At 37.9% G+C, this 27914-nt stretch overlaps 1 protein-coding gene across 1 annotated transcript; it reads right to left on the minus strand.

The window, feature by feature from the left end:
• Positions 1-3279: 3279 nt before the first annotated feature.
• On the minus strand, positions 3280-27914 carry LOC117307362 (NACHT, LRR and PYD domains-containing protein 14-like). The gene is made up of 7 exons (XM_033792092.1): positions 27700-27914; positions 25673-25750; positions 20654-20771; positions 13419-13558; positions 12107-12139; positions 10704-10781; positions 3280-9815 (listed from the first exon to the last, which is right to left on the minus strand). Exons 4-7 carry the CDS (start codon positions 13549-13551, stop codon positions 6775-6777), a joined length of 3285 nt encoding a protein of 1094 aa, XP_033647983.1. The 5' UTR covers positions 13552-13558; positions 20654-20771; positions 25673-25750; positions 27700-27914; the 3' UTR covers positions 3280-6774.

Below are 27914 nucleotides of genomic sequence, written 5' to 3' on the forward strand. Positions count from 1 at the left end.
GTCCGTTGGATGGAGGACTAATTTGAAGATTTGAAATACTGCCGTTTGACCTTTGACTGATAGAATAGATAGGCTCTTACCATATAGCTGTTCAGTTTACATGCACGAAGTCTAGGTGTAGTGTGGATCTGCAAACCCAAGGATAGCATAGCGCCCTCTATTGACCACCAATGTTCTCCTAAACAGTCATTTTTTTTTTTTGATGCTGCCGCTGCGTGGGAATTTTACAAAATCTTTTGAAAATAATAATTGAATCAGGGAACTTGAGTAAAAAGTCGATAGATAGGAAAATCTTGGGAACTTCTAATCATGTGTCACAATTATTGCTTTTTAAGTATTCTTTTTATTTCTTTGGATGATTTTTGAACCCTTCACAACTTTGTTTTTTTCGTGATTCTTTCTAATAAAAATGTTTTCATATCTTGACAAAAGAAAAATGTATGGCTGATGAACAAAGTTTAATCTGACTTCCCCTAATTTCCCCCCCCCCCCCCCAAAAAAGCAACACCTGTTCGTTTTTTTAATGCTAAAACTGTAACTCTTCAAATCAATATTGAACTTATTGCAGCTTTCATAGTATAAATCTATATTTTATAATAGGAATCAAACAAACATACAAATCAAAATACACTGTACCCTGCATTTATCTATTATTGACTAACGACCTCTTTTGTGAATGTCGTTGTCATTACACTGTTATATATCTCATGGTATAACAGAGAAAACAGATTTTTGTTTTTTAACACTAGAACTTCAGGCCATTATATTATATTTTATGTTTTCATGTTTATGTTTTTTAAAACATAAACATGAAAACAGTTATGCCATAACCATGGCATAACCGTGAAAATATATTATTTCCATAGGTGTACCATCACAACCATGAAAAACCCATGGTACAACCATGGTATAACCATAGAAGTACCACCAATGAGAACATTACTATGGTTTTACCATGGATTAACCATGGTAACCATCATAAAACCATGGTTACCATGGTAAAACCATGGTACTTTTTTTTACAAGGGCAGAGACAAATCTACCTCTTGTACTTCTGATGCTAGTCCTGGTGTTATAATGAACCCCTCCTCAGTTGTTCAACCATTACATGGTCAACCAACATCGTACCGAGCGAGGCTTGTCCGGCACCGGTAGGCCAGGGTAGCCGTACCGTCCGGCAGCGCAACAAAGCTGGCCCTTATATACTAAGCTACTAACATATACACCACCACACACTGCTCAGCGTACAGCGTAGGCCTATAACACATGGACGTGGCATAATTGCTACGTCATTCTCAATCGCGCCCGTGATTGGCCAATGTTTAGAAAGAAACGCCCACTCTGCATAAGCACTTTTATCAGAATTCCGATAAAACTGTACAAACCCATCAAGGCTGTTGATGGAGCCACGTGTACGAGGTTGAAAGTATAAAGACACGACCGCGGTACTCAAGACTTCCCTATACTGCTCTCGCTGTACAATGTACTGTACATACAATGCACTGTATACGTTGTTCGTGTATGCACAACGTGCAGACTGCCGAATCGCGCCGGGCCGAGCCACACTACGCCAACAACCTTGAGTCAAGGCTAAGCTGTCAAAGAACAGACTGATTCACTTATCAGAGAGTTAGATCTGGGTAGGCCTGTTTTTAACATGGGATATGTGTTAAAGTTATTAGCTTAGTCTCTGAAATCATGGCCTATATTGCAACAGAGGACATTTTTGACCTAACATTACCCCAGGGCCCTTGAGCAGGCCTTGAACTCCACATTGCAATGTTCACAATACAGCATCAAAATACTGTTTTAATTGTACTGTACATGCATTTAAAAAAAAGAAAACAGAATGTGCTCAAACAATAAGGAGCAGTGTTTGGTCTGAAATCAATGTTGTATATTCACATTTTATTTTATCCCCAAGGTTACCTGGAAACACTGGAAAGACAATTGTGGGGAGGAACTTGGCAAATCCCAGGGCCATGCTGCTTGCTGGATGCTGCTTGCTGGATGCTGCTTGCTGGATGCTGCTTGCTGATGCTGCTTGCTGGATGCTGCTTGCTGGATGCTGCTTGCTGGATGCTGCTTGCTGGATGCTGCTTGCTGGATGCTGCTTGCTGGATGCTAGCTTCTCAGACATCTGGGTCTGAAGCAACATGCTGACTTTATTCATTCTGCCGTCATCAAGACAGTCATACAAAACAAAGTGAGTTCCATTCTGTTTTTGAAGTGTTTTTTGCTACCTGTGGCCTTACATAAATTGTTTTTAATGTTGTGTGGAAACTTTGCCTTGCACACAAATCCTGCAATTTTCCTGATTACATACACAACACATGTCATCCTTAAATGTGCCATATAATCTGTCGCTCTGTTCCAATATCATTTAGATATTATAGTCCAATATTGACAATTATTGGACGCCTCTCAATGCCATTTTCAAAGTAATCTTTGGACCCATTCATATTTCTCAAATGATCGAAGCTAGGTGTTTTCACAGCTGACAAGGCTGGTGTCTTTATGGGGTCATCGATCTTTGTATGGAAATTTTAATTTATTAATTTTCATAGTGGGGGTCCGTACATTTTGCATGCCTCAATGTGTGTCGTCCCCCTCCCCCCTCCCCCCTGCTGCAATGGTTGCTTTATTTTGTGTTTTTTTGAAGAAGTAAAATCGGAATCAATAATTGATTGGAGTTTTTAATATAAGTGGGGGAATCCTTTCTTTTGCAATGTTATAGTCGTGAGTTTGGACAACCAGCGGTTGGCAAAAATGAAGCTTTCATTGCAAAAAATATAGCAATTAATACAAACAAAGGCTATCAAAGTTTATTACCCTTATCACTGATAAATCTTTAACTGTGCTATCTAAGCATTAAGGACACTTTTTAAAGTGGTTCTAATGCACCAGCAGTAGGCATGCCTTTTAGTCTTAACCGCAGTTGCTAATAATTGGGTACAATCAGTAATAATGCATTGGAGCATCAGTTGACATCAATGATGCTGGTGTAGTCTGTCTTGCATAAAAACCAACGTCTTGAAGTAAGACTACTCAGGGTGTAGAGGAGGCAAAGTCTCAGGCTTATTATGGTCAAGAAGAGGGCGTGGTCCATATAAATGGGTGTGACCTTCCAGTATGCATTTTGTGAAAATGATAAGACAACAGCCACAATAAATGTAAATGTTTGGTTATATTTTTCTCTTGAGGCTAGTTCCAAAAACCCTAAGAAATATAAACTGTTACACCAATTTAAAAGAAATTTTCCAAAGCACAAACCAAAAATATGTTTATTTGTATTTATTTATTTTTTCTCTCGAAAAGTTGATTGAACCAAAAATATTTGAATTGGATTACTAGTTTACTGATGAAGTTAAACGTTTCAATTTATGTTTGTCCATACTCAATGAAACATATAGTAGGTTAATTAATAAATAAATATAAGCACGCTAAACATGCACATATAGGTATGCATGAAATAACAAACCTGTGAATGACCACAGAGTCATGAGAAAACAGTGATAAATCCTATGAAATGTTTTCACTGTTTTCAAATATCAGATTTTGGGCTTGAGATCTAAACTAATCGTTTTATTCAGTTCCCAAAAACTGTTTCATTTTATGCAAAAATTATTCAGGGGGAGTTTTCTACCGTAACCATCATTATACCACGCACGGTATGTGTAAATCTGTGAACATTAATATTTCCAATCTTACTAATGTTATGCACACCATTTGAACTGGTTTGTTAATAGGAAATATTTCAAGACAAATTGTTTACATTAAAAATAAATTACACAAAGTTTGAAGACAACACTTGATGAAAGGTTTAGATTGGTAGTCCAGCAGCAAGATATTCAGACAAGCTTTGACTTTAATCATCTTCAATATCTCGGTAAACTGCACATGGTTTGTTCTCCTATTTAAAACAAAATGGTAAATTTGTTCACAAAGTTGGGTATATCTCCAAAATGCAAAGAGTTCCAACATCCAACAAATTAAAGCTTAGAATATGGCCTTTCTATCTTCTTAGAGGCTCAAACATACATTGTTGTGACATACAAGGGCCATTTTTGCAGACCCAGGCCCATTAACAAAGTTGGTTCAATATTTATTTTTATAAATACATCCAAGTGACACTTTCCTTTTTTGTTAAAATTGAAATTTCCATATTTTCTATGGAGCATCTTGTTAAGATGGAATGGCGCATCAGAAATACTCATTTTGTTTAATGTTTTTATTATCAAACAATGTGAACGATATTTTTTCCCCTTTTAAGAGATGATTTATGGATAATAATTCCATAAATACAGATTCAAATTCACACAAATGAAAATACTAATTAATTCATGTAAATATTCATTCCATTTACATACATGTAATGTGTAATATATCTTGATGAATGAAGCATTTGTACAAAACCAACAATCTAATGTATAGCAACCAATTTACAATGATAAAAGTACAAGTTATAAAAGACACATCGCACATCAAAAATATATTAAAAAGAGAAGAGGGTGACCATCCATGTAAAAACAAAAATTTTGGTAAAAAGAGCAGAATAATAAAAAGTCACAGAAACGTTGAAAAGTTGCCAAGGAAATGTTTACAGAATATCATTGTTAAAAAGATATGGGTCTTCTTGAACACATTGATAGTGGAGACAGTCCTGATAACCAAAGGCACTTTGATTCAAAGGATTGGTGCCATGAGGAAATATTACACTGATTGTAGTATGAATTAACATAACTGGCAAGAGCGTATCTTGAGAAGTACAGCCTTTTCTCAATATCAAAATCGATGACAATTGTAACCTTACAGTCTTAGACTTGAAATTTTCTTCCACGGTGAGCTATGTACAATTTGTGCCTGTTTCTTATTTGTTTTATGAAGCATCATTGACCATAGATAATGATCCATATCCCATTGTGTCATGATGCTTGTCCATATCTTGCTGCTATTTAGGAGTTGGATCAGCTCAATACAAAAATATACTATTCCAATATTTCAGTGGTGTATGATACAAAACTATATAAAAAATGAAGCATTAATGTGCCCCTCATTCATGGTTTGACAAACAAACTAAAGGAACTGTAAATTGCCTGACGTGAAGGTAGAACAGTGGACAGATTAGAATGTACATTACATGAGGGCATTGTCCAAAATAGGCGATATGAACACTTCGGTAGCTCAATTAGACACATTTCTGTCACAGTGTCTTACTTATTTTTTTGGAGATTGCATAGAGTTGGTTGACTGTAAGTTTATCTCATGTGACTTGGCCCTTGCAATGATGTCATACTTGACTTCTTCCTCCCCATTGTCTTCATCACTTGGGTCAATTAATAAGGTACTACTACTGATACAAACTGAAAGACACTACGCTGTGATGTACTGGCTGTGATGTACTGGCATTAACATTGATTTGGCTAAGTCAACTTCTCATAATGATTACAGACAATGAATACAATACAAAGCAGGCATTGTGTTCTGTTTGAACTAATGAGATGATCTTTAGTGAACTTTGAAGAATATACTTCTTGTGTATAAAACCTGAAGTAATCATTTTGATGTCAGCTGAAATGGGTAAGGTACAATCACTGATGCCTTGAATGACCCAATTACATTATGCTATGATGTACTGACGTTAGCATTGATTTGAATAAGTCAAAATATTGGAATGATTAACATTTAGACACAACTTGAAAACCCAAAGCAAACTGTGACTGCGATTCTGTAAAGACTTATGGCATTGTTTTCACTGAACTGTTCCTTTAGAACTAGAGGATGGGATAAAGTCTACTCTTCCATAATCCAATAATGTCATTTCCTTTTAAGCTTCAATTGCATTTAAGATGCTAGGGTCTGAATTGTGGCTGATTTGACTTGAATTAAAATGTAAACGGTGCACTGTAACTAAGCGAGTCATTATACCAGATATTATTGAAATCTTTCTCGCAAATGGCCTATTTCGTTTTGGGGGCTGTAATTGATACGTCAATCATGTCAATTACTTAGTTTTATTGGACATAGATGATGCTGAAAGAGGGAAATTCCACTTAAAACTGAAACTCAATTATGAAGCCAGTCTATAATTGAAGTGAAGAAATTGCATCATTTCAACACTTTTTCAGCTACAAAGGGGGCAAAAGTGTACTGTCCAAAACGCTCCAAAACGCCGTCATGTTTTGTGCTCTAGAGACTCAAATTACGACAAATTTTGTCAAATGTACCTGTACATCTTTTACACAATCTCTAATTGATTGGTACCAAAAATACATTGATGGGAACCAAAAACTCACAGACTTTTGTACAAATATAAAGGGTAGTCAAATGTCATGTCCAAAAATGTAATGTCCGTAACAGCAGCATAGTGAGTGATATCTAATAAATAAATAAGGCATACTGAAATTCACAGTGTATGCTCTCCATAGGGACTACTATGTTGTGGTAAGGGAAGATTTTAGATAAACATTTGGCAGATGTGTTTTCTGAGCTCTTGAACTTCTGAAAACTGTCTGAAATGTAATGTCCGTAACAATGGAATTGCCCAAGAGACAACCAAAGACTTCAAGGCATAAGACATTGGTTTGGGAGTAATTTTTATTTCCATCTATGAGTCTCCAATAAACATGGTCAGCTTCATTTACCTCAAATAAAGGAAGTACACAGTTGTGCAGGGAAATCACAGACTCAATGACATGACAGATTCACATCTGTGAGTAAATCAGAATAAGTTTCATTTATGACAAATGAGGAGTCTACAGTTCAAGGCTTTGTCTAAAATGTTGGAAGTGTTCTAAATCTTTGTGTTGGTATGAGCCATAAAGGTACTGTGAAAACCAATATGGTCAAATTCAAATCAGTTAATGCATTAATGTACTCCTTATCCTCATCTGTCAACCTATATAGTTTGAGCTTCTTGAGGTGTTTGGTCATCAGCTTCAAATGCTGAGCCCAGGATGATGCACAGCCAGTCAATGGATCATTCAATACGAGATCTAGATGATTCAGATTAGACATCTCACTCACTGCCTCAGCAATGGGCTTCATATCAACATCTGTCAGATTGCACCGTGCCAATGACAGTTGCTCCACGTGGTTCATTCTCTTCAAATGCTGAGCCCAGGATGATGCACAGCCAGTCAATGGATCATTCAATGAGAGATCTAGATGATTCAGATTAGGCATGCCACTCACTGAATCAGCAATGGGCTCCATATCAACATCTGTCAGATTGCATCCTGCCAATGACAGGTGCTCCACGTGGTTCATTCTCTTCAAATGCATAGCCCACAACGATGCACAGCCACCCAATGCTAGATTACAGTTAAAGTTCAGATGAATCAGGTCACTCACTGACTCAGCAATGGGCTCTATATCACCCCGTTTCAGATTGCACAATGTCAATATCAGTTCATCCAGGTGGTTCATTCTCTTTAAATGCAGAGCCCAGGATGATGCATAGCCACCCAATGCCTCATTACCCTTGAGGTTCAGATAAACCAGAGTTTGAATGTCACTCAGTGCCATAGCAATGGGTTCAACATCTTTATTTTTCAATTTGCAGAATCCCAAGTCCACGCCCTCAAGGTGTATCATTCCCTTCAAATGAAGAGCCCACATCTCTGCACAACCACCCAAGTCTTGATTCTGTGACAGACCAAGCCAAATCAGAGTAGACACACCACTCAGTGTCACAGCAATGGGCTCAATATCTGTACCTAGCAGTGAGCATCTTTCCAAGTTAATAAATACAAGGCATTCCATTTTCCCCAGTTCAGGACCCCAAATGGATGCACAGCCACCCAGTGTTTCATTACGTGGTACATCTAGATTAACCAGAGTGTTACCCAATGACTTTGCAAGGGCTGACACATCTTGAGCTTCCAGTGAGCAACCCTGCAAGGACAGATTCGTGAGACAATTCAATTTCATTAATTGAGGAGCAAGCAATGACACAGAGCCACCCAAGGCTGCATTGCTGTGGAGGTCTAGCTCAGTCAATGTTGATGGAGTTGCCAATGATGGTAGGATTTGACTAGTATTGGCAGCACTTGGTTTGCTATACAGATTAAGAGATTGCAAATTGGTCATTAACTTTAGCAATTTTGCTAAATCTGTACCAAACCTCTGAAAGTTAGAATGACTGAAACCAAATCTCTTAACCTCTGTGAAGTAATCATTTCCTCTGCTGAGGGCTGCCACTTGCTTCAGAAAATGAAAGTATGCGTTTGTAATATCATTACTCCACTCAAAAATGTGAATATCATCAGTCAGAATTGAGCTGATAACTGACCTTGGTGGAAGTTCCTTTGACTGACTCTCGAAATAGCAAATAACAACAAGTTGCGAATCTCTGTCTCCATGAATCTTCTTTAAAATCTGATTTGTACATGCCACATTGTCTCCACAACAAAATCTGAACAGATACTCATAACGAGATAGACGAGAAGACCAAGGATCTCCAAATGTGTCGCGCTCAGTTGACTCTATCGTCTGATCAAGGATTCTGTCAAATTCCTCAGTGTTTATCAAGCTTTGCCAGTACATCGCTGCACAATACTCCAGAAATGTGTGGTGCATAAAAGACATTCTTTGATAGGTATCAAGCCCATCGATGACCCTCTCACTAGTGAGGACACCTGCATTCAGTGCTGCATCTAACGCAGTCTTTTCAAAGTCCCCTTTTCTGAAGGCAAACGACTGATCTTTAGAAAGGAGACTACCTAGAGCAACCTTTCCAATAGAAATCAAAATCTTAGATATTTCAGCGTCTTTGATGTCTCTTGTTTTTCTTTTGAATATGTATTTCAGTGCTTTGTTATACAGTCGTGTCATTGTGTCTGGGATGGTGTTCTCTGTGCTCCCCATCAGCAAACACATCAGCAGCAGTAGCATGGGACTCATTGCCAAATCAGACAAGGTATCTGAGAGTTTAATCCGCTCTATAAGCTTGCTAGCCTTGTCATGATCCCCAGGGAAGAATTTGTTCACATATTCGTTTATATCTGTACCTGAAAACCCCTCAATTCTCACATGAATATAGGGATTTTCAACCAATGCCGAGTTGACTAATTTGTCAAGGGGGGGACGGGATGTAATAACTACCCAACATTCTGGGCCCAGCTTTCGATTAATAACTTTGAGAATCGTACCGTATGAGGATGTGTCAGTTGAAGTGATTTTACATTCATCAAATCCATCCAAGAGAATCAATACTTTGTCTTGGTTCTTGTCAATAAACTCTTTCAAAGAAGATTCATCTATAGAGTCTTTTGCAAGAAGCTTTTCAAAGATGGCATCTTCTAAGTTGCTACTTTGTTGCAATGAGCCCATTTTTAAAGCAAAAACAAGTTTGAACTTATTGGGTGTCTCACTGTTACCCATTGCCCAATCATAAGCAATTTTGTCAATTAGGGTTGTCTTGCCAATTCCTGCTGATCCGCTTATAACGATACGTTTGATTGGAATTTCCTCATGGTGTGTCTGAAATTTGAAAATGTCTTCATACGATTTCATCTTACTTTTATTAGGATTACCCTCCCTTGTCTCAGGCTGCATCTCTCCATAAAAATTCCTTGACAAAAAGCTGCAGATTTGGTCCTCTTCTTCCATGTTATTATCCTCTTTTCGAGGCTTCCCCCTCATGTCAACTTGTTTAACTAAACATAGCTTAGTGTAGATGTCCATTATGTGCATCTGATGATCATCAACCCATGGGAGAATCTGTACATAGCTACCTGTAGATTTGTACACTTTCTTCACCGCCTCGTTGACTTTTGATGCAACAACTTGAACTTTGTCAGGGCCTGATGTTCCTGTTTGTAAATTTTAATAAATCTTAATTGCATTAACTAAATTATTTCAATCACATAAGTTTCATTAGTGAACCTTACATTAACACTTTATAGTTCTGTAAACTCTTCAACCCTTTTTCAACACATCCACACCAGCTTGTTTTCACCTCTAAAGTTCAAGTTGACATGTTTGAGGAGGACCACAGAGCTAGATTTTTTTTCGTTTGGAAAAGATCCAGAGTATATTTGTTTTCCTTTTTTTGTCAAAATGCTTTTTGACAATCATATGAAGATTGCCAACCAATTGACAGTCAAATGCAATGGATGTCGAAACTCCAGTGTCCCAAAGGTTGGAGTAAGTGTCTTTGACTGACATGAGTGGTTTGCATCGGGGTATTTCAGCACATATCACTAAATAAGTTGACTTGGTGAGACGATTTTTAAGTATTCTTGCACTCTCTGAGCACCATAGTTTCCATACTTATCAAACATTTAAACTTTTCGACAAAGCAGAAAATGGTATCCAGATGCATTGGATTGAGAGGGTTTCTTTTTGCACTGATAAACTCTCTGCTAAGAAGAATGTGTTACACTCTGGTTGCCTTATTGTTAGAGTCAGGGTGTTTCCAGATTTTCTACAACACTTTAATATAATAATTTCCTATGAAGACGAATTAAATATGGTCAGTATTTGGGAGCATTCTTGACTTCTAAACTTACTGCTTTTTGTCAGTACAAATCATCAATATTGAAACTTAGTTTCATTTTAGAGTTTGCTTCGAGTCCAAAGTATCAACTTCAATTACTTTGCAGTAATACTTGACCCATACAAGTTGTAAATATATTGTCAATTTCTATTAGTTATTTTATAGAAACATAAAAATAAACGCAAAAATGGTCTGTAATTACCCTCTGTTGGTCGAGTTAACAGTAGTACATCTTCTTGCTGAAGACGTCTTTGATCCTCTTTAAGACGTCTTTGATTGTCTTTGAACATTAAAGGACATATAAATTTTGTGTTACTCGTTAACCAGTTTAAAAGTATGGACTCTGCATAGATGGAGACCCTTTGCAAAATTTGCACAATTTTCCTATTGCACGCAGTTTATCAGAACCATAAACTTGAGCTGCCGTACAAACAGAGCGCAAATTTGCAGATTGCGCACGCTTTTGCTCTCCCAGCAGGTTCCGCTTAAATTTTGGCAGAGCACAAAATGCTTATTGCGCACAAAACGCTTATTGCGCACAAGTTTTTCCCGATTCGTTTAGCAAATTTGTTCAATGCGCTCCACTAGCGAAGACACAACAGGCAGAAGTAATGAGCGGGAGATTTTGGACATCATTTTTAGTCAATTTATTTTTTATTTTTGGGGGAAATAATTTGACAAAATCGTACCTCCACATTAACCAGCAACATCTTCTGTGTACCTCATGTGAGTTTTAATTATTTTGAAGAGGTGTTTGATGCATTTTTGAAAACTTTTTTGTTTTTGTCCACAATTAAATTACTGCAATTTTTTTTATTAAAAAAAAAAAAAATAAAATAAAATTGGCAGTGACTCCGAATAGGCCTTCTAAAACTGGCAATTTTGTTTTTCCGAGGTGGGTGGGGGGGGGGGGGGTGAGCTTTGAAAAATCTCACACATAGCTGGCCTCTGGACTTGGCATCTGTGGAAGTCAGGTGTATTTTTATAAAGGGTGTGTGAGGAGACTTCTCCGTACTGGGAATAACAATAGAAATATGTGACAGAATAAAAATTGTGCTCCTTTATCCTTAAGAGTGTGGCAGCCTCCCACTTTATCCCAGTGCTGGACAGCACCAATGTTTATATCCATTCCATCAAAGATATATATATATTTTTTAATAATGACTTCTTTACATGCCTAGCTGTTGTCTATGATTATTTGTGCCGTTTTTCTTTAGATATTCCACTTATCAGGGGGTAAAATCTTGGCAGTTTTGTCTGTATGTGCTGGGTATAAATACAAGTGGCAATCATTTTCTGTCCTTTTGAAGAAAGAAAAAACATCCCTGAGTCTCCATCAACCTCTGATATCAAGGAACATGGCTGCCCCAGGTCATTACACTTTGAAGAAATTGATTTTGAATTGAGGTGTCATTCACACAACGGTAAGCAGTAATAAGAAATGGATAGTGCTGTAAGGGGCTGCTTCTCCAGCAGATAATGTTTGCTTACACATTTCAGAAGAATGGAATCATGTCTGCATGACTTCTGAACTCGAATTAGTAATAAATCTTGTTTAATGAAACGTCTCACAAAAAGCTCAAGTGAAAGTACTTTAATAATTACCTCTTCTGTCTTTGTGAGCACACAGAAAACCCACTGTAGGTAAAACAGAAACAAGTTACAAGCTGTTAATAACACACTGTGTTCCAGTTCAATGGGAGACTTTGGAATGCAAGGTGGCAGCAGACTTACCAGGTAAATTTCCATTGTTTACATAGTTCTGAGCCTGCGCACATTACCGAGAACAAAGTATTTTACCTGGTAAGTCTGCTGCCACCAAGTGTCCCAAAAGTCTCCCATTCAATATTGAAGTTTAGTTGACTCATTAATACGAGCTAAGCGAGACCCCATTTTGTACAAGGTTTTTCGTCGTGTATATTTGGTTTGCTGTAACACCATGTGTGTATCTACTTGCCAGGTAGAGTTGTTCTTAGGGAACTGTCTTGCTTTATTCTACTGCCGCGGAGTAGATAAACGGAGGTTCGGGAGACTTCTCAGTTCTGAAAAGAACTATCATGCTTTTTTTAACTATTACCAGGGCGGATGGTATAGAAATTAAACTGGACTACTACTTTAGCTTATAGGATCGTAATTAACTGTACTGCCGCGGAGTCAGTTCTGAAATGGTATCAACGTTTCGACTAGCTTGCTCTAGTCATCGTCAGGAGACTGAAGAGGTAAGAGAAGAGTGGGCTTATTTATAGGGGTTCAGTGGATCCACTGCAGGTCAATCAATGCTCTGATTGGTTGTGTGGTTGGCGGGCTCAGGGCTAATGTTAGGGTTGCCCATTGTGTGAGAAACCCCTCGGGTGTAGTGAGGCGTGTCAGTAGGTTGGGGGTTGTTAGAGGAGGAGGGTGGTAGGATAGTATGCCAAATGCTGCTGATGAAATAGCCGATATCTTGTGGCACAGTGTCGTGTCTGTCTATTTCGATAGCTTCCCTTATACGCCTTGTATACCAATGTCTCTCAGGTGCTATGATTCGAGCCTGATCCCAATCTATGACATGGTCTAAATTAGTGGAGTGTTTGACAATGGCAGATTTGTCATATTCCCCTCTGCGGCCGTGTGCTTTATGTTCTTTTAGCCTGGTAGTTAGGTATCTACCGGTCTCGCCAATGTACACTTTACAACAAGTACAAGGAATTCGATAGACCCCTGCCTGACTGCTAGAGTCATGCTTGTCTTTGTTTTACACCATTCCGAACTGCCTCATTATGCCTTTAAAAAAGGTAGATTTGAGCATGGTCACGGTAACAAGAAAACGGATAATACAAGGTATTTTTTAATGCATTTATGGTTCTTTTGGGCACTGTGTGCATGAACTTTGGCAGAAAAGGTCAGGTCTGCGTTTGTAAAAAACAAAACGACTTACATATTCCAAAGAAGACACCAACTGTGCTGATACAACCAAAGACGATGCCTATAATTTGCCCAGTTGTTAATCCAGATTCTCCTTCAGAAGTTGTGGTTGTCAAATCTGTTGTGTTATCTGTGAATGCCGCCATGATGGATCTGTTTTACAAGAAAATACAGGAGTGAACAAATCTGTTCATACTTCTTCATCCAATGACTGCAACAACGAATGAAGTTACAGTACTTAACTACAAAGACCAGGGCCCAAATTATGGCTCTGCTTACCGCCAAATACTGTGCTTACAGTCGCCCTTCTCCCCTTGCACGGTAAGTATTTCTGCGCTAGCCTTGTAAACCAGGATGCCTAGGAACATGGAGTACGCGCGCACAATGGCCAAAAATCCCCACTTACCTGTGAAAAATGCTTGAAATAAGCACAAAAAATCCCTGCTTCCGTAATAATCGCTGTTAGAAAGGAAACAAATCAACCAAAGTTTATCCTGCTACCTATAGAAACTTGCATTGTGGTCTGTATGTCACAGGTTTTTACCTCTTTTAAATAATCAAGAGCCTACGACGTGGTTCGATTAAGAATATCGGAATGTTTGCTAAGAAAGAAAACACAACAGACAGCAATTTAGTTAGATTCTCTTCTCTCTCAATTATAGTTATTATTATTATGAAAATTATCTCAATATCTCAATATCAAGGATTCAACAAATACAACACAATCCATTCAGTTATAAAAACAATCAATAAGGCAATGGTTCAAAATCATATTAACTCCTTCAGTATTATCAACGGTTCACAACTGTGTGAAATGGTATTTGAACGGCAATTCACCAAGGTGAAACAACAAGTAAAAACACTCAACAATATATGAGTCTGAGGAAATATTAACAATCGCAGGTTTGTAAGAGGAAACAGCAATAATAAATACTGAAGCAGTTAATGGCAACGAAATTACACAATGATATATAATAGGTCTTCCGCGCTTCCAATGGACTTGGCAGAGACTCTGTCTTGGGGGGTCGACATCAGATTGGCTCCGAAGTCCAAGAAGTGACTCTGACGAATTCCAGGAAGACGACGAAGGGGGTTGAGAGCGGGACTGGCGAAAAGTTGAACCGGGTCAACTTCCCAAGCGAGGCCTGTGGGCTAGTCTGTATCAACAGAGCACGTGGTAAAGATGCAAGAAGGGGATTTAGGAACGTACTTAGGGAAGTAACAAATGTTCCAAACAAAATCTATGCAAAGTGTAACTATCTAAACACTTTCAAGAAGTCTTCCTTGCATTAGGCCGATTTTCGCTCTATTAAAAGTCTTAACTCATCATAAACTAATTCAACTATGACTTACACAAACATAAGAACATACAACAAAATATAAAACGAACACTCTTCCAGTGCATACTGATAACCTTCATGAAACTTAAACATAAGAGAACGGTAAGAAACTTCTGTGCGTGCATGTGTACAACACGATAGTGGTCAATCCAGATCGAAGGTCACAACTGTTACGTGCGTAACAGCAAACAGTCGTCTAGTCTACTTAAATGCAAAGGAATGTGCTCGGACATCTTCAAGTGTGAAAAGGGGTTATCTAAGGACAATGCTTGTCCAGCACAACTAAAGTTACGTATTGCCATGGTATTGCTTAGCAAAAATGTAGGAACATACCAATAACAAAGCATATCATAAATACTAATCAGAAATAGTTCAATCACATAATGATCAAATGTGGAAGGCGCTTTGAGTGAAATCACGGTATATAAAGTAACAGGTGTTTCGATAAACCAAATAGGTTCTATCAAACAGTAAAACGTATCGAACGGCAAAAGAATAGCACTGAGTGTAAAATCTAACTGCTAACTAGCAATAAATGTAATATACAACTAAATCATATCGGCAATAGAAAGTAAGAGGAATATATGATTAAATAGACGGAACTCCTAAAGCTTTTTCCGTACACATGATAAACAACAAAAAGGATTACACAATAAAACACTCAAGGAATTTATACATCTTAGCAGCATTGTTCGAACAATCAACATAATTGTTTAAACTCATATTGGACTGTACCATCCATCTTGAGTCTTACTCCAACTACCTTGTCGAACAAATCTTTCAAACGGCAAATGCACAAGTGATAAATCTTATACAATATGAAAGAAATAATCAAAGCTTACCTGTATCAACAGAGCACGTGGTAAAGATGCAAGAAGGGGATTTAGGAACGTACTTAGGGAAGTAACAAATGTTCCAAACAAAATCTGTGCAAAGTGTAACTATCTAAACACTTTCAAGAAGTCTTCCTTGCATTAGGCCGATTTTCGCTCTGAGGATCCAGAGGAAAACGAGCCAGGATATACCAAGCTGGTCACGCACTCGGACAGGAAAGTTAAACTATGATTGGCCAGAAATATTAAAACAATAACATTCTGATTGGGCTTGACCAATGAGAAAAGAATTAGTGGCCTAAGTTCTTAAGTTTTTAAGAATTAGTGGCCTAAGTTCTTAACACCCACACAGGAGGTGAGAGTTGAAACAATGACTCTATAATAAACTTAAGAATCCTCGTTGGACAACTTAAACTAAATAAAGTAATCTTCGTGGACTATTAACTAAAGTAAGACTTCTTCGTCGGACTATTAAAATTATGTTATAATATGCAATCTATAACAGAGTCCGACATGTATATTAGGGCTTGTGTGTTAAATTTGAAGGTGTGGAATGTATTGTGTTTAATCTTCCAGGGTTCTTGAGTTACCCCAGGGAAGCTTTATCAATCATGTGATTCAAATAAACCAATCAGATTGAATAGCTTGGGGCAGAATTTTCCAGCAGCTAAGTTTCTTTTGTAGTTTACACCTTGGTACTTTGCATAGATATTTGAATGACTATGAAAATGTTTGAACCTTGAACTTTAGGGAGTGTTGTGTCTCATACAGTCTAGGTTTCTATCATGTGACGTTTCCACCAAAATGTCCCCTTAGATGAATCTATCACCCGATTCAAACAATCAATCAGATTGAATAGCAAGTTAGAATTGCAAGGGTCGTGGGTTCGAATCCCACCCGAGTAACATGCCTGTGATACTTTTTTCACAGGACTGAGGAAGTACTGATTACAGTGCTAACACACATCGGTGTATGGGTAAAACCAAACTTAATATTCTTTATCCCTGATGCAAATATTTCTTGTTGCCAAAACATAGGATTTGAACTGCCTCAATAGCTACCGGGCAACCTCGATAGTCTAGTTAATAAGACACTGCTCTAAAATTGCAAGGGTCGTGGGTTCAAATCCCACCTGAGTAACATGCCTGTGATATTTTGTTCACAGGACTCGGGAAAAGTACTGAGAATACTGTACTAACACACATCGGTGTTTGGGTAAAAACCAAAATTAATACAGATTGAATAGCTTGGGGCTGAATTTTCCAGCAGTTGAGTTTCTTTTGTAGTTCACACTGTGATACTTTCTATAGATATTTGAATGGCTATGAAAATGTTTGTACCTGAACTTTTCTTAATGGACATAGATGTGTGCCAAGGTGCTGTCATGCCAGGATTTTATACACACTAATGCTGGTATAAGACCCCTACTTCAGACCCTGCAAAGTCGATCCTTGATTCAAAATCATCTATATTATAAAAGCGCTTAAATCGCATGGGCGCCGCCATTGTTGTTTGGCAAGTGGTGCCCGCACCCTGCTAAAATGATGCGTCCTGGGGTAAATTTCGGGGTACCCGTGGGTTTGGGCATGTTGTTTGGGACGTCACAGTCAAAGCGCTAGCGTGTAGTAACTTTGTGATTGAGTGCAGGCGTCCTGTGTGATGTCACAGTCACGGTGCGAGCGTCCAGTAACTTTCGGTACAGTACAGAACAATGCTGGGGGGGGGGGGGGGAGGCAGCATGACAGGACGAGGACTGGTGGGGGTTATTAGAGCACGTTTTTGGGACAGGGAGATGGAAGGGGCATGTAGTGTGGTACGTCTGTTGGAAGTGGGCGGGGGAACGGCAAAACATGTAGGGAACATTAGTAAAAGGGCTGGTAAAATATTATGGAAAGGGGAAAAAAAAGGGACTAATGATGACATTGGACAGGGAAAAAATAAACTGGACAGAGAAAAATACACGAAATGGAGAACCACCTGACTGGCTGGGACCCGCAAAAAGTGCAAAGAATAATTCATGGGCGGGATGACGGGAAGGAGGCACGGGTTAGATTTTGGACGGGGAAAGGAGGTAGAGGCACAAAGTGGTACGTCTGTGGAACGTGGGACTTGGGAACGGCAAACATAGAAATGACGGGGAAAAATGAACAGGGCTGGGGTAGGGATTGCACAAAACTAAAAGGAACTATCGTGATATGGGACATGGTGCAGGAAAATATTAAACTGAATGGGGGGGGGGGAATCAAGCCCATAAAATGGGAAAAACCCACAAACGGGACCCGCGCGAAATGGGAAAATATGAGTTATTGGCAAACAGTGGCAAGCAAAGAACAATGCCAATGCAGGGGATCGCGGGGACGGGAGAGGCACGGAGGCGTGACAAGACGGACAAAAAAGACGGACAAGTGTACGATTTCACAAACTACTAATATTCGTCTTAACTTAGGATGGGTTATTGTTTGCCACAGTGATTTGTATTGTGACCCTGCTCAGCTACTTTAGCCCTCCTCTGTACTCAACGCTACACTTGCAGCATTTTTACGTCAAGCTTTCTAGCGGGGTCGTCGCTCTTCGCGCGGCATCCCGCTAGTATTTTATTATAGCATCAGTGACAGTTTGGGAATTTACTTGGTGACTAAAAGGTTTTACGTCTGTTGCAGTTCCATACTTCAACAAAATATATTCAGAATGTAAAGCCGGTAAATTTCTATGTTGTTAGAATTTTGATGTTGGTACAAGGTTTTTTAAGGGAACAATACTTGTAACAGCGACTACAGAATGCTCATAAATATAGTTGTTACATTTTACTAAATAACGAGTCCCCTACCTCACATTAAAACAGGTCAAACAACAAACCCGCTCGACAAAGGAATCGTGATTTCATCAGCGGCTATTTGATGTGGAAAAACCCCCCTTAGTTAGTCAAAGGGTGAGAACTGTGTACAGACCCAATTGGAGAAAATCGCCACTGATGTCATCAAGGGGTCATTATAATAGATAAGCCATTTTTGACTCTTGGCTGAAAAAGTCGCGCGAAGAGGTGCATTTTTGACTTTAGTTATTTATTACCAAAATGCAAATTTTAAGCGAAAAAATGTTATAAATCTCTGATGTATGTTTGGCCAAAAAAGGTAATAGTTGAAATATTGAGATTATCCTGTACACGCTGTTAAGTATAGACATCTTCGATCTGATGAGAGCAAGTTATAGAATAAATGTAATGCATGAATAGTTCAAGCAGTACAAAACGTAACCCTACAAAGTGTTAATTACTTTAGTTGAGTTAGTTAGTTAGTATTTCAATTTCCAATTGCTTACTTGATGAGCGCACATAAAGATGAGTTAGCTGCAAACACCTAACGGAAACTAACTTTCCTTTTCTTCAGGAAACTAGCTTTCCTTTTCTTCAGTCTCATTTGGGGCCAGAAGGGTGTAAGAGGGTGTGGGTGCAAGGGTCTCTGCTTCCAAACCTTTTTAAGTTTCCTCATTGTCCCTGGCGATCTGTATTTATCATTGTCTCTTACAATCTGCATTGATCATTTATCAGTTTGTAAATCAGTTTGAATAGCTTGGGACACTATTTGAATTTCCTTTTATTATCTTTATCAACTCTTTTGTCGTTTACAGCTCCGTACTTTCATTTTGTGAGGGGTTGTGAGTTCAGAATTAAGGGGCTGGCTTTTATACTTGACCAAGAGAAGTGCAAGACAAAGTTTTAGACAGTTGTCATCAATGCAAACACATGACAGTGAACGTTAGGCCTATGTAACAACATGTAAAGTCAGGGCTTGCTCAAGAATTGTCTATGTTAGGTATAAAGTCACCATCCCTGTCTAGTTACGCCACTAGGAATATTAATTCTTTATTGTTTACACCTTTTGAATGACTCTGGTAAGTGTTGGGTTTTGGCTCTAAACTGAATGGTATTAATACTGTATTAATTACTCAGTAAATCTACAAGTTGTGTAAAAAAATCCACATGCACATCACTTGGCTGGGATTCAAACCCACACCTGTGCCTTTTCATAGAGCTGCTAAGCACAAAAATTTGCTTAGCAAGAAATTTCTTCTTTGATAAAAACAGGATTACCAACCAAATTTCCATGTGATTTTCCAATCCTGTTTTTATCAAGGAAAACATTTCATGCTAAGCAAATTTTTTGTACATAGCAGCTCTATGAAATTGGGCCCTGTTGCTCGATAGAGCATTATGTCTTCCCACTAGATCATTGAACTGGTTTCAAATTTATAGGGCCTACACACTGCAGCGTCTAAGCAAAAAAAAACAAAAAACCAGAGGTAGTACAAGCTAGACAGCAACTGGTACCTCACTCATTTCTTGCTTTGCAAAGAAATTTGCTCAGCAGAATTTTCTGCTTAACAACTTTATGAAGTTGGGCCCTTGTCCCTTGGCAAGAGGCAGTTTGAATCCCCCACCAGCAGAAATCAGGAAAGTACCGAGTATACAATAATATGTAGCTATGATGGTGTTTATTCTTCTTTGTTTGAGAAAGGGAGATTTCCCAACGAACGATTTTGCCTGTATCGCATCGCTATTTTAGACGCAATTTGGATGATTTGCTATGCGGAAGCTACATGGAAGCTTAAGAATTGCAAGAACTTTTTTTTTAATCCAACTGAATATCACAGGTTCAAAAACGATTCGTATTGTTCATGTCATTCCTTTTTTTTTTATTAAATTGGTTTAAAAGTTGTCTCCTAATTTTGCACACATTTATTATTCTTAATAAGGTTTTCCTGGCCAATTTCAATAAAAATCCATTCATTTCAACTCCTGGCTCATTCAATTTAGTTTGAAAATGAATGCTCCGTTGAATCATCATTCAATAGTCAAAAGAAGTAATTCAATTTCACTGGTTTAGCATTTACTGGTCAACCTCGATCATTCATTTTCACCAGGCCGCAAGATTCATTCAATTTAAAAAAAAAAAAAGCCAGCCGCAAGACCTGGTCAACCATTCAGTTTCTTTTATGAGCAAACATTTTCAAAATGTTTGCATCCAATTTCTAGTTTTATGTAATGTGCTTTCCGATTCCCATTGAGTGTTACTTACCAAGGACCTGGTGGTGTTTCACGTAGTCCAGACTGCAGAAATTACCAAAACCAGGTCAGACTTCAATAGTGCATGGTGAAAGATGGTAGAAAATGTAGCTTTTTCCGGATTTGTGATTCTATATATTGCAAATGAAGTGAAATCATTGAATTCTAAAATGCACTAGTCGGGAAATATTCAACCACTGTATCGAAGAATGAGCCTTCTGGTTTCAGTAGGGCTACTTATATAATGACTTTTGAATGGACTGTCTGTTAAAACTGATAGAGGGTTGTCTCAGTCTGGATTTCCCAATTATGTCACCTGAGCAGCTGCATCGATCATGTCATTTCTATCAACCAATCATAAGTTTGTAAATAATTTTTTGGGGGGCATTTTTCCATAAATTTTCGTTAATGATTTGCAGTTCATACTTTGTTATTTCCCATAACATTTTGTTGGACTTTGAAAAACTTGTGTACTTGAACATTGACTGTTTAAACATAAGATAACACTAAGGTGAATAGGGAAGAATCTGGCCGCTGCATTGTTATGACTCTCCTTTAGTAGGCTCATTCCATTAGCTTCATAGGTGAGGAGAATCAAATTGTATTACAAACAGGAACCCTAGCTGGTGATGATGAGCAAGCTCTGTGACCATTTTGTTTCTTACAATCCTCAATCCCAGTTGATCAACCTCAGTTATTTTTTTTTTTGTAAAACCAGTCTATTTTTCCAGCAGTTTTGTAGACATGTCACTCCCTAGTTTCTATCATAACTATGTAGTCTAAAACACTATTGTAACGGGGGGGGGGGGGGGGGGGGGGGGAAGGCTGTAGAACCATAGACTGTGTTGAATGTAGGGTCCACCGTCTGGCTACAATCAGCCACTTGAAGAAAAAATAATGATCAGTATTGGAACTCGTGGGGGGGGGGGGGGGGGGGTGGTTGCAGTGGAAATCAAATAGTGGGATACCCGTGTCATACCCGTGCGTGATAAGGATGGGAGTCTGGACAGCATGGACAGTTTGCAGCCAATCTCTGTCCTTCCAAAGGCAATTTATGAATAGTTGTATGAGGTATTTACATAAAAATGTTCTACTATGTACCCCACAATCATTCATTTCATTTCGACATCAGTCAATACATTGTGATAATATTGTTCAGAAAAACATATAATGACTGGTACAGATGAAAACTTGATTCAGTCAATGAACAATAAATAGATAATAGTCTGACATTAACATGTAGGAAAAGGGGGAAGCAAATGCTTTTAGTTCCCCTTCCCTAAAGACAAATACAAAATAAACAAATACATACACAAACAAACAAAAGGGACATGGACATTAGGCATGAGTGAGACTGGGCAATATATAAATAACTACTATTTTTTTTAGGTGTATTAAAATAAAAGAGATATATTAAGTGGTGTATATATCAATCAATATCTTCTTAAGTTTTTTACGAAAAGATAAAACACTGACTGACTGTTTGAGTTCTGTTTTTAGACTATTCCAGTAAAGGACTCCTTTATGAAAAATACTGTTAAAAAAAACTCAGTTCTAACAAAAAGATTCCATTTGGCTAAACCACAGGTCCGATGAGTGTGAACTGAAGCACTAGCTAAAAAGAAACCTTGAATTTTATGAGGTAATAAATTATGAGATTGTTTAAACATAAAATTTGCTAAATTAAGAGAATGAATATTGCCAAGTTTAAAAATACTTGATGTGGCAAACATACAATGGGTACGTATGTTCCAGATAACCTGCACCATGAGTAAACTGGATTGCTTTTTTCTGTAACAAAAACAAATAATTACAATCTGATATAGATGAACCCCAGGCAAGAGAAGCGTAACTAAAATAAGGAAGTACAAAGGAGTTATAAAGTGTTGCCAAAATGTGTTTGGGTAGAAACCACTTAAGTCTGCTCATGACTCCAACATTCCTTAACACTTTAGTACACAAACTACTAATGTGATCGTTCCAAGAGAGATTTTCAGCAATTGACCCATTTCACCTGACGTCATCATCAGAAAAATATTGAATGTGCCATATTGCTGGGCAATTTCACTGTGCATTTTTATATATAACTCTATGCTGAGCGTTATGCGGTGAAGTGTGCATTTTAGGCGATGCAGCGTTAATACAGGTAAACCTAACTGCCCACCAACATGGCGAGCGTGGCATCAGTCGCTGTGTGTGACGCGCGTGCAAGGGGTCAATAGAATACCAAGGAATTTAGTGAATTTCACTTTGGTTAAAATTGTATTGTTTAAAATTAGTGGAGCATTTTGATAATATGTGTGCCGTCTTGCAGAGAAAATAATATAACTGGTCTTGAGTAAATTAACACACAATCTATTCGACAAGAGCCATTTGCTAACTTTGACAAGTTCAATATTTTAGACTTGAATGGCCTGATCATCATTCTGATGATTATATTATAGGAAACAAACTGCCCAGCCTTCTTTTAAATAAGTAACTCCTGAACCAGTCCAAGGCCAATCCAATCACACAGTAGTGCTCTAATTTGGAAAGAAGTATATCATGGACAGGTACAGGAAAACATTCACAGAAAAATGTCTCTTTTAAATTGCATCATTGATTTCACTGAGAACATCTAGAACAGCCATCTGGTGGAACATTTAGCTTCAATATTTAATCACAGGTTTAATTCTTACTGTTACCTTTGTGGATAGGTACTACTTTCCCGTTTTTAAACAATCCGGAAAACACCAGAAGAAAATTGATTCTAATGAAAAACAAAAAAAAGAATCTTGGGATCTCTGCAACTTGCATGTCAACAGATTTTTGACCTAAATTGGCACAACATTCACTTTTTTCATCACTGTAAGTATCTAAAGCCAACAAGATCCCATCAATGTTTTATTGTATTTGATTAAGTTGAGTGTTCCTAAACAGATTTCAATTGAAAAATAATTGGGATCATGTTTGCCCACCAATATAACAAAGGTCAAAGGTCATTCGAAGTTGGTTCTTGACACAAAATGTGTTACAAAACACCAATATTTTCTGTGGAGAGCCAACTTCAAAGTCTTGTCAACATTTTATCAAATGAACAAGGGCTCTATAATTAATTTTGGACAATCACATGTGCCTAGATATTATAAGTGGTTTTCCCCAACATAAAGGATAGAGCCCTTGTTCATTAAATAAAATCTTGAAAAGGCTCTGAAGTTGGCTCTCGACAGAAAATATCAAAAACAGCCATATTCTTTGTAACCTTTGACCTTGGCAACAGTTACCAACCAACATTAAACTAACACCATTTGTAAAAACAAGTCCAATCTATATCTGGACCAAATTTCTTTTGGAGACCCATCCCCTTAATGGTTTGCCAACATTTTGAAACTTGGGGATATTTCTCACTTTCTGTTGCCACAGCAATGCATAAGTAAAGGCATGTCTTGTGAACTTTTGATCTATAATATTTGTTAGCGCCACTCAAATCCCATTTGGTTTTTGCTTTTTATGTGTTGCTGAGTATCTATATAATCATAAAAGGCATACAATTTATCAATGGGATCATATTGGCGCGTGGATTTCTAGACGACGCAAAATCGCCCGAAATAGGCAGTAGTGTAGTTTCATATTGACCTTTGTTATATTGGTAACTTAACCAACTTAACTTAACCAAATACAAGAAAACATTGATGGGATCTTGTTGGCACAGATACTTACAGTGATGAGAAAAGCAAATATTGTGCCAATTTAGGCCAAAATGTGTGGAATGGCAATACTAAAGAAAACTTTCAAAAAATCTTTTGACATGCAAGTTGCAGAGATCTCAAGATTCTTTTTTCATTTGTCATTAGATGAAAACTGTTCCAAGACCCGGTTGTAATTTTAAAAATATATTTGATGTTGGCGCACGAGGTTACGGAGGTGCGAAAACGCAATATGTTGGTAAAATTTGAACTTTGACCTCTATTATCTCACTGCGCCAACGAGATCCCACGCACTTTGCACTTAAATTTGTTGAAGGGATGTAAGCTCTTTCATTTGAACTTGTTTAATTCATGGGATCTTATAGGCGCGTTGAATTATGAGGCGTTGAAAATGGCACGAGGGCACTGTTTGTCAAAGGTTCAGGTGCGCGTAACATGATGCGCCAACGAGATCCCATTTTTTTTTTTCTTTTTACTTTTGTTATAAGCCCAACTGGAGGTTTCAAAAAATGTTTTACTTTTGTTGGGGCGAGCTTGGCACACATTTTTGTGTTTACAGGGAATGTACTATTCGTTTCTCGAGGGTCTTTTGGCCCAAACATTGATAACTGGTAACTCCAAAACCGAAAGCGTCAGCAAACTAATATTTTGGATTCATTCGTTTGGTATGATGGTGTATCACTCTAATTTGTTAGAAGAAGATCTGCGAACCCATGAATCACACCCCCCCCCCCTAATTTGGTACATTCTTACATTCTTAAAACATAGACTTTTTCATTTTGTGAGGGGTTGAAAGTTCAGAATTAATTTGAAGGGGTTGGCTTTTATACTTGACCAAGAGAAGTGCAAGACAAAGTTTTAGACAGTTGTCATCAATGCAAATATGAGACAGTGATCTTTCTCTTCAATCTTACTTGGGGGCATCAGGGAAAGAGATGCAAGAGAGTTGGCACTAGGTTCTGGGCTCAGCTTTTTTTCTCATACCAACATAATTGTGTTGACACGATGACATAGGACTTGTTACTCTTTTCCCATTTTTGGACTTAGTTTTTTTTTGCGGAATCACTATTGCTTTCCCCACAGAAGCGAAACGAGGATATCGTTGCTGTGTCAAATCTGTCAAAATACCCGGATCTTCTGATACTTTTGGCTTTACTTGTGTTGGATGAAATTCTTACATTCAAATGGAGAACCCCTTCCCCCCCCCACAAAAAAAAAATAATAATAATAATAATTAAATGAATGATTAAATAAATAAATAAATAAATTAATAATGAGATAAATAAATAAATAAAGAAAAAAAAAAAGAGAAAAAAAAGGAAAAAAAAGGATTAAATGTTGCTTACCAGTGAAAGACCGAATAATGATAGTGTTACCAAGGCTGCAGAGCTAACTTATTCGACGTAAAACTTCACACATGAAAGCTGAATTTGGAAGAAAATTAGAAATCTGCTCTGAGTTCATAACATTTTACAATTCAGACAAAGAGTAAGACCTTATTCTGGGGCAATTTACTGCCCTGGTGGTAATAATCAGTGTAGATAAGAAACAAATCAACCAAGGTTTATCCCACTGACCAGGAACTGACATGGCCCAGATAGCGCTTGTGAGCCTAGCTCTATGGTTTTAGGGAGTGGTAGCCTCTGTATAGTGGGTTTCCCCATCCAGGGGCTGCTTGAACCACTTGACTCATAACCACCAATCATTTGCAACAGCATGGGCAGAATTTTCCAGCAGCTAAGTTTCTTTTGTAGTTTACACCTTGGTACTTTGCATAGATATTTGAATGACTATGAAAATGTTCGAACCTTGAACTTTAGGGAGTGTTGTGTCTCATACAGTCCAGGTTTCTACCATGTCATGTTTCCACCAAAATGGCCCCCTGGAAAAGTGAAACTATCACCTGATCCAAAACAACCAATCAGATTGAATAGCTTGGGGCAGAACATTCCAATAGTTGAGTTTCTTTGTTCACACGTTGGTAATTTGCATAGATTTTGAATAACTACGAACAAGATTGTGTTTGAAGTTTGACTATTGGACAGAGCTGTTGCCAATGTGCAGCCATTCAAGGAATGTGTAACATTATATGCTTGTATGAGCCTTCTGTGCTTTTTAAAAACCCATTACTGGTGGATATAGGTTTACATTTTCAAGGAAACCAAAAAATACTTCTCCCCAAACGCAAAGTTAACATAAATTATATCATTGCGGTACCCGCTGCTAAAACATGACTGTTTCAAACTGCCTCTAGCTACTAAGCATTCTCGATGGTGTAGTTGGTAAGACACTGGTCTAGAATTGCAAGGGTCATAGGTTCGAATCCCCCTCGAGTAATATGCCTGTGATTTCTCTTTCAGAGGACTCAGGAAAGCACCGGGTATACAGTGCTTATATACACACATCGGTGTGAGGGTAAAACAATAAATGTTATATACGTTATAGTTCAATGGAGTATATTCGTCGGGTAAAACTGGAAAAGGTTTTTATGTTGGATTGTTGGGTAAACTTTTGATAAATGTTGCACTTGATCAATGTTGGTTGCGCCATTTTGGGGGTCAGACTAACACTGTTATGTAAAATGCCTGGTTCACAAGTCTCTAAATGTAAAAGTGTGAAAAGCACCACTCTTTACATTTCGAGTTGTCCCTCATATTCCTCTTTAAAAAGAGTGATGGTTATTTCACTCTTTTAGATGGGTTTCACTCCAGGACAGAGTGAAAAATCACTCAAAAAGACTCACTCAAATTACTTCAATCAGTCGAAAAAGTCATGTGGCTCTTCAAAGAGTGATTTTCACTCTTTTGCATTTAGAGAGTATAAACAGATGCAGTCAGTGAACTGATGCACTTAAAATTAGGCCTATGTAACAGCATGTAAAGTTAGGTCTTGCACAAGAATTGTCTATGTTAGGTATAAAGTCGCCATCCCTGTCTAGTTACGCCACTAGGAATAATAATTCTTTATCGTGTACACCTTTCAAATGACTCTGGTAAATGTTGGGTTTTGGCTCTAAACTGAATGGTATTGAGCACTCTTTTTATTTTAGTAATTCTACAAGTTCAGTAAAAAAAATCCACATGCATATCACTTGGCTGGGATTCGAACCCACAATAGATCATTGAACTGGTTTCAAATTTATAGGGCCTACAGCCACTAAGCCAAAAAAAAGAGAGGTAGTACAAGCTAGAATACCATACAGCAAATGGTACCTCACTCACTTCTGGCTTTGTAAAGAAATTTGCTCAGCAGAATTTTCTGCTTAACATTATGAAGTTGGGTGTTTTGATCACTTTCAAATTATGACAAAAATTATATAATAAAAATCTCAAATTCCACCCTGATTGCCTTTGTCTAATCTCAAACAACTTACTTGAGTTATGACAGATGAAGATGGTTTGAAACACAGCGTGTAATCCGTTAGATGAGTAGGATATTCAAGCAATGATCCGTTGGACTGTTACACAGTACCACTCCCTACCTGGTACGGGTATAGGTCTGACTAAACATTTTTCGTAATGTGGGAATACCAAGTTCTATATTTAAGTCTTTGTGTTGTGTGAATGTAGTGTAGTATGCATGGATAAC

This window comes from Asterias rubens, chromosome 2 (assembly GCF_902459465.1).
Source record: "Asterias rubens chromosome 2, eAstRub1.3, whole genome shotgun sequence".
In the NCBI taxonomy this organism is placed as follows: domain Eukaryota; kingdom Metazoa; phylum Echinodermata; class Asteroidea; order Forcipulatida; family Asteriidae; genus Asterias; species Asterias rubens.

What these genes read in the sequence shown, in the direction of transcription:
- LOC117307362 (XM_033792092.1), bottom strand. Translation starts at nt 13,551, where the DNA reads ATGGCGGCATTCACAGATAACACAACAGATTTGACAACCACAACTTCT. An exon ending in TGGTGTCTTCTTTGGAATAT is followed by an intron (nt 12,140 to 13,418) that starts GTAAGTCGTTTT and finishes TTTTACCTACAG; the next exon opens with TGGGTTTTCTGTGTGCTCAC. An exon ending in GTTAACTCGACCAACAGAGG is followed by an intron (nt 9,816 to 10,703) that starts GTAATTACAGAC and finishes ATTTACAAACAG; the next exon opens with GAACATCAGGCCCTGACAAA.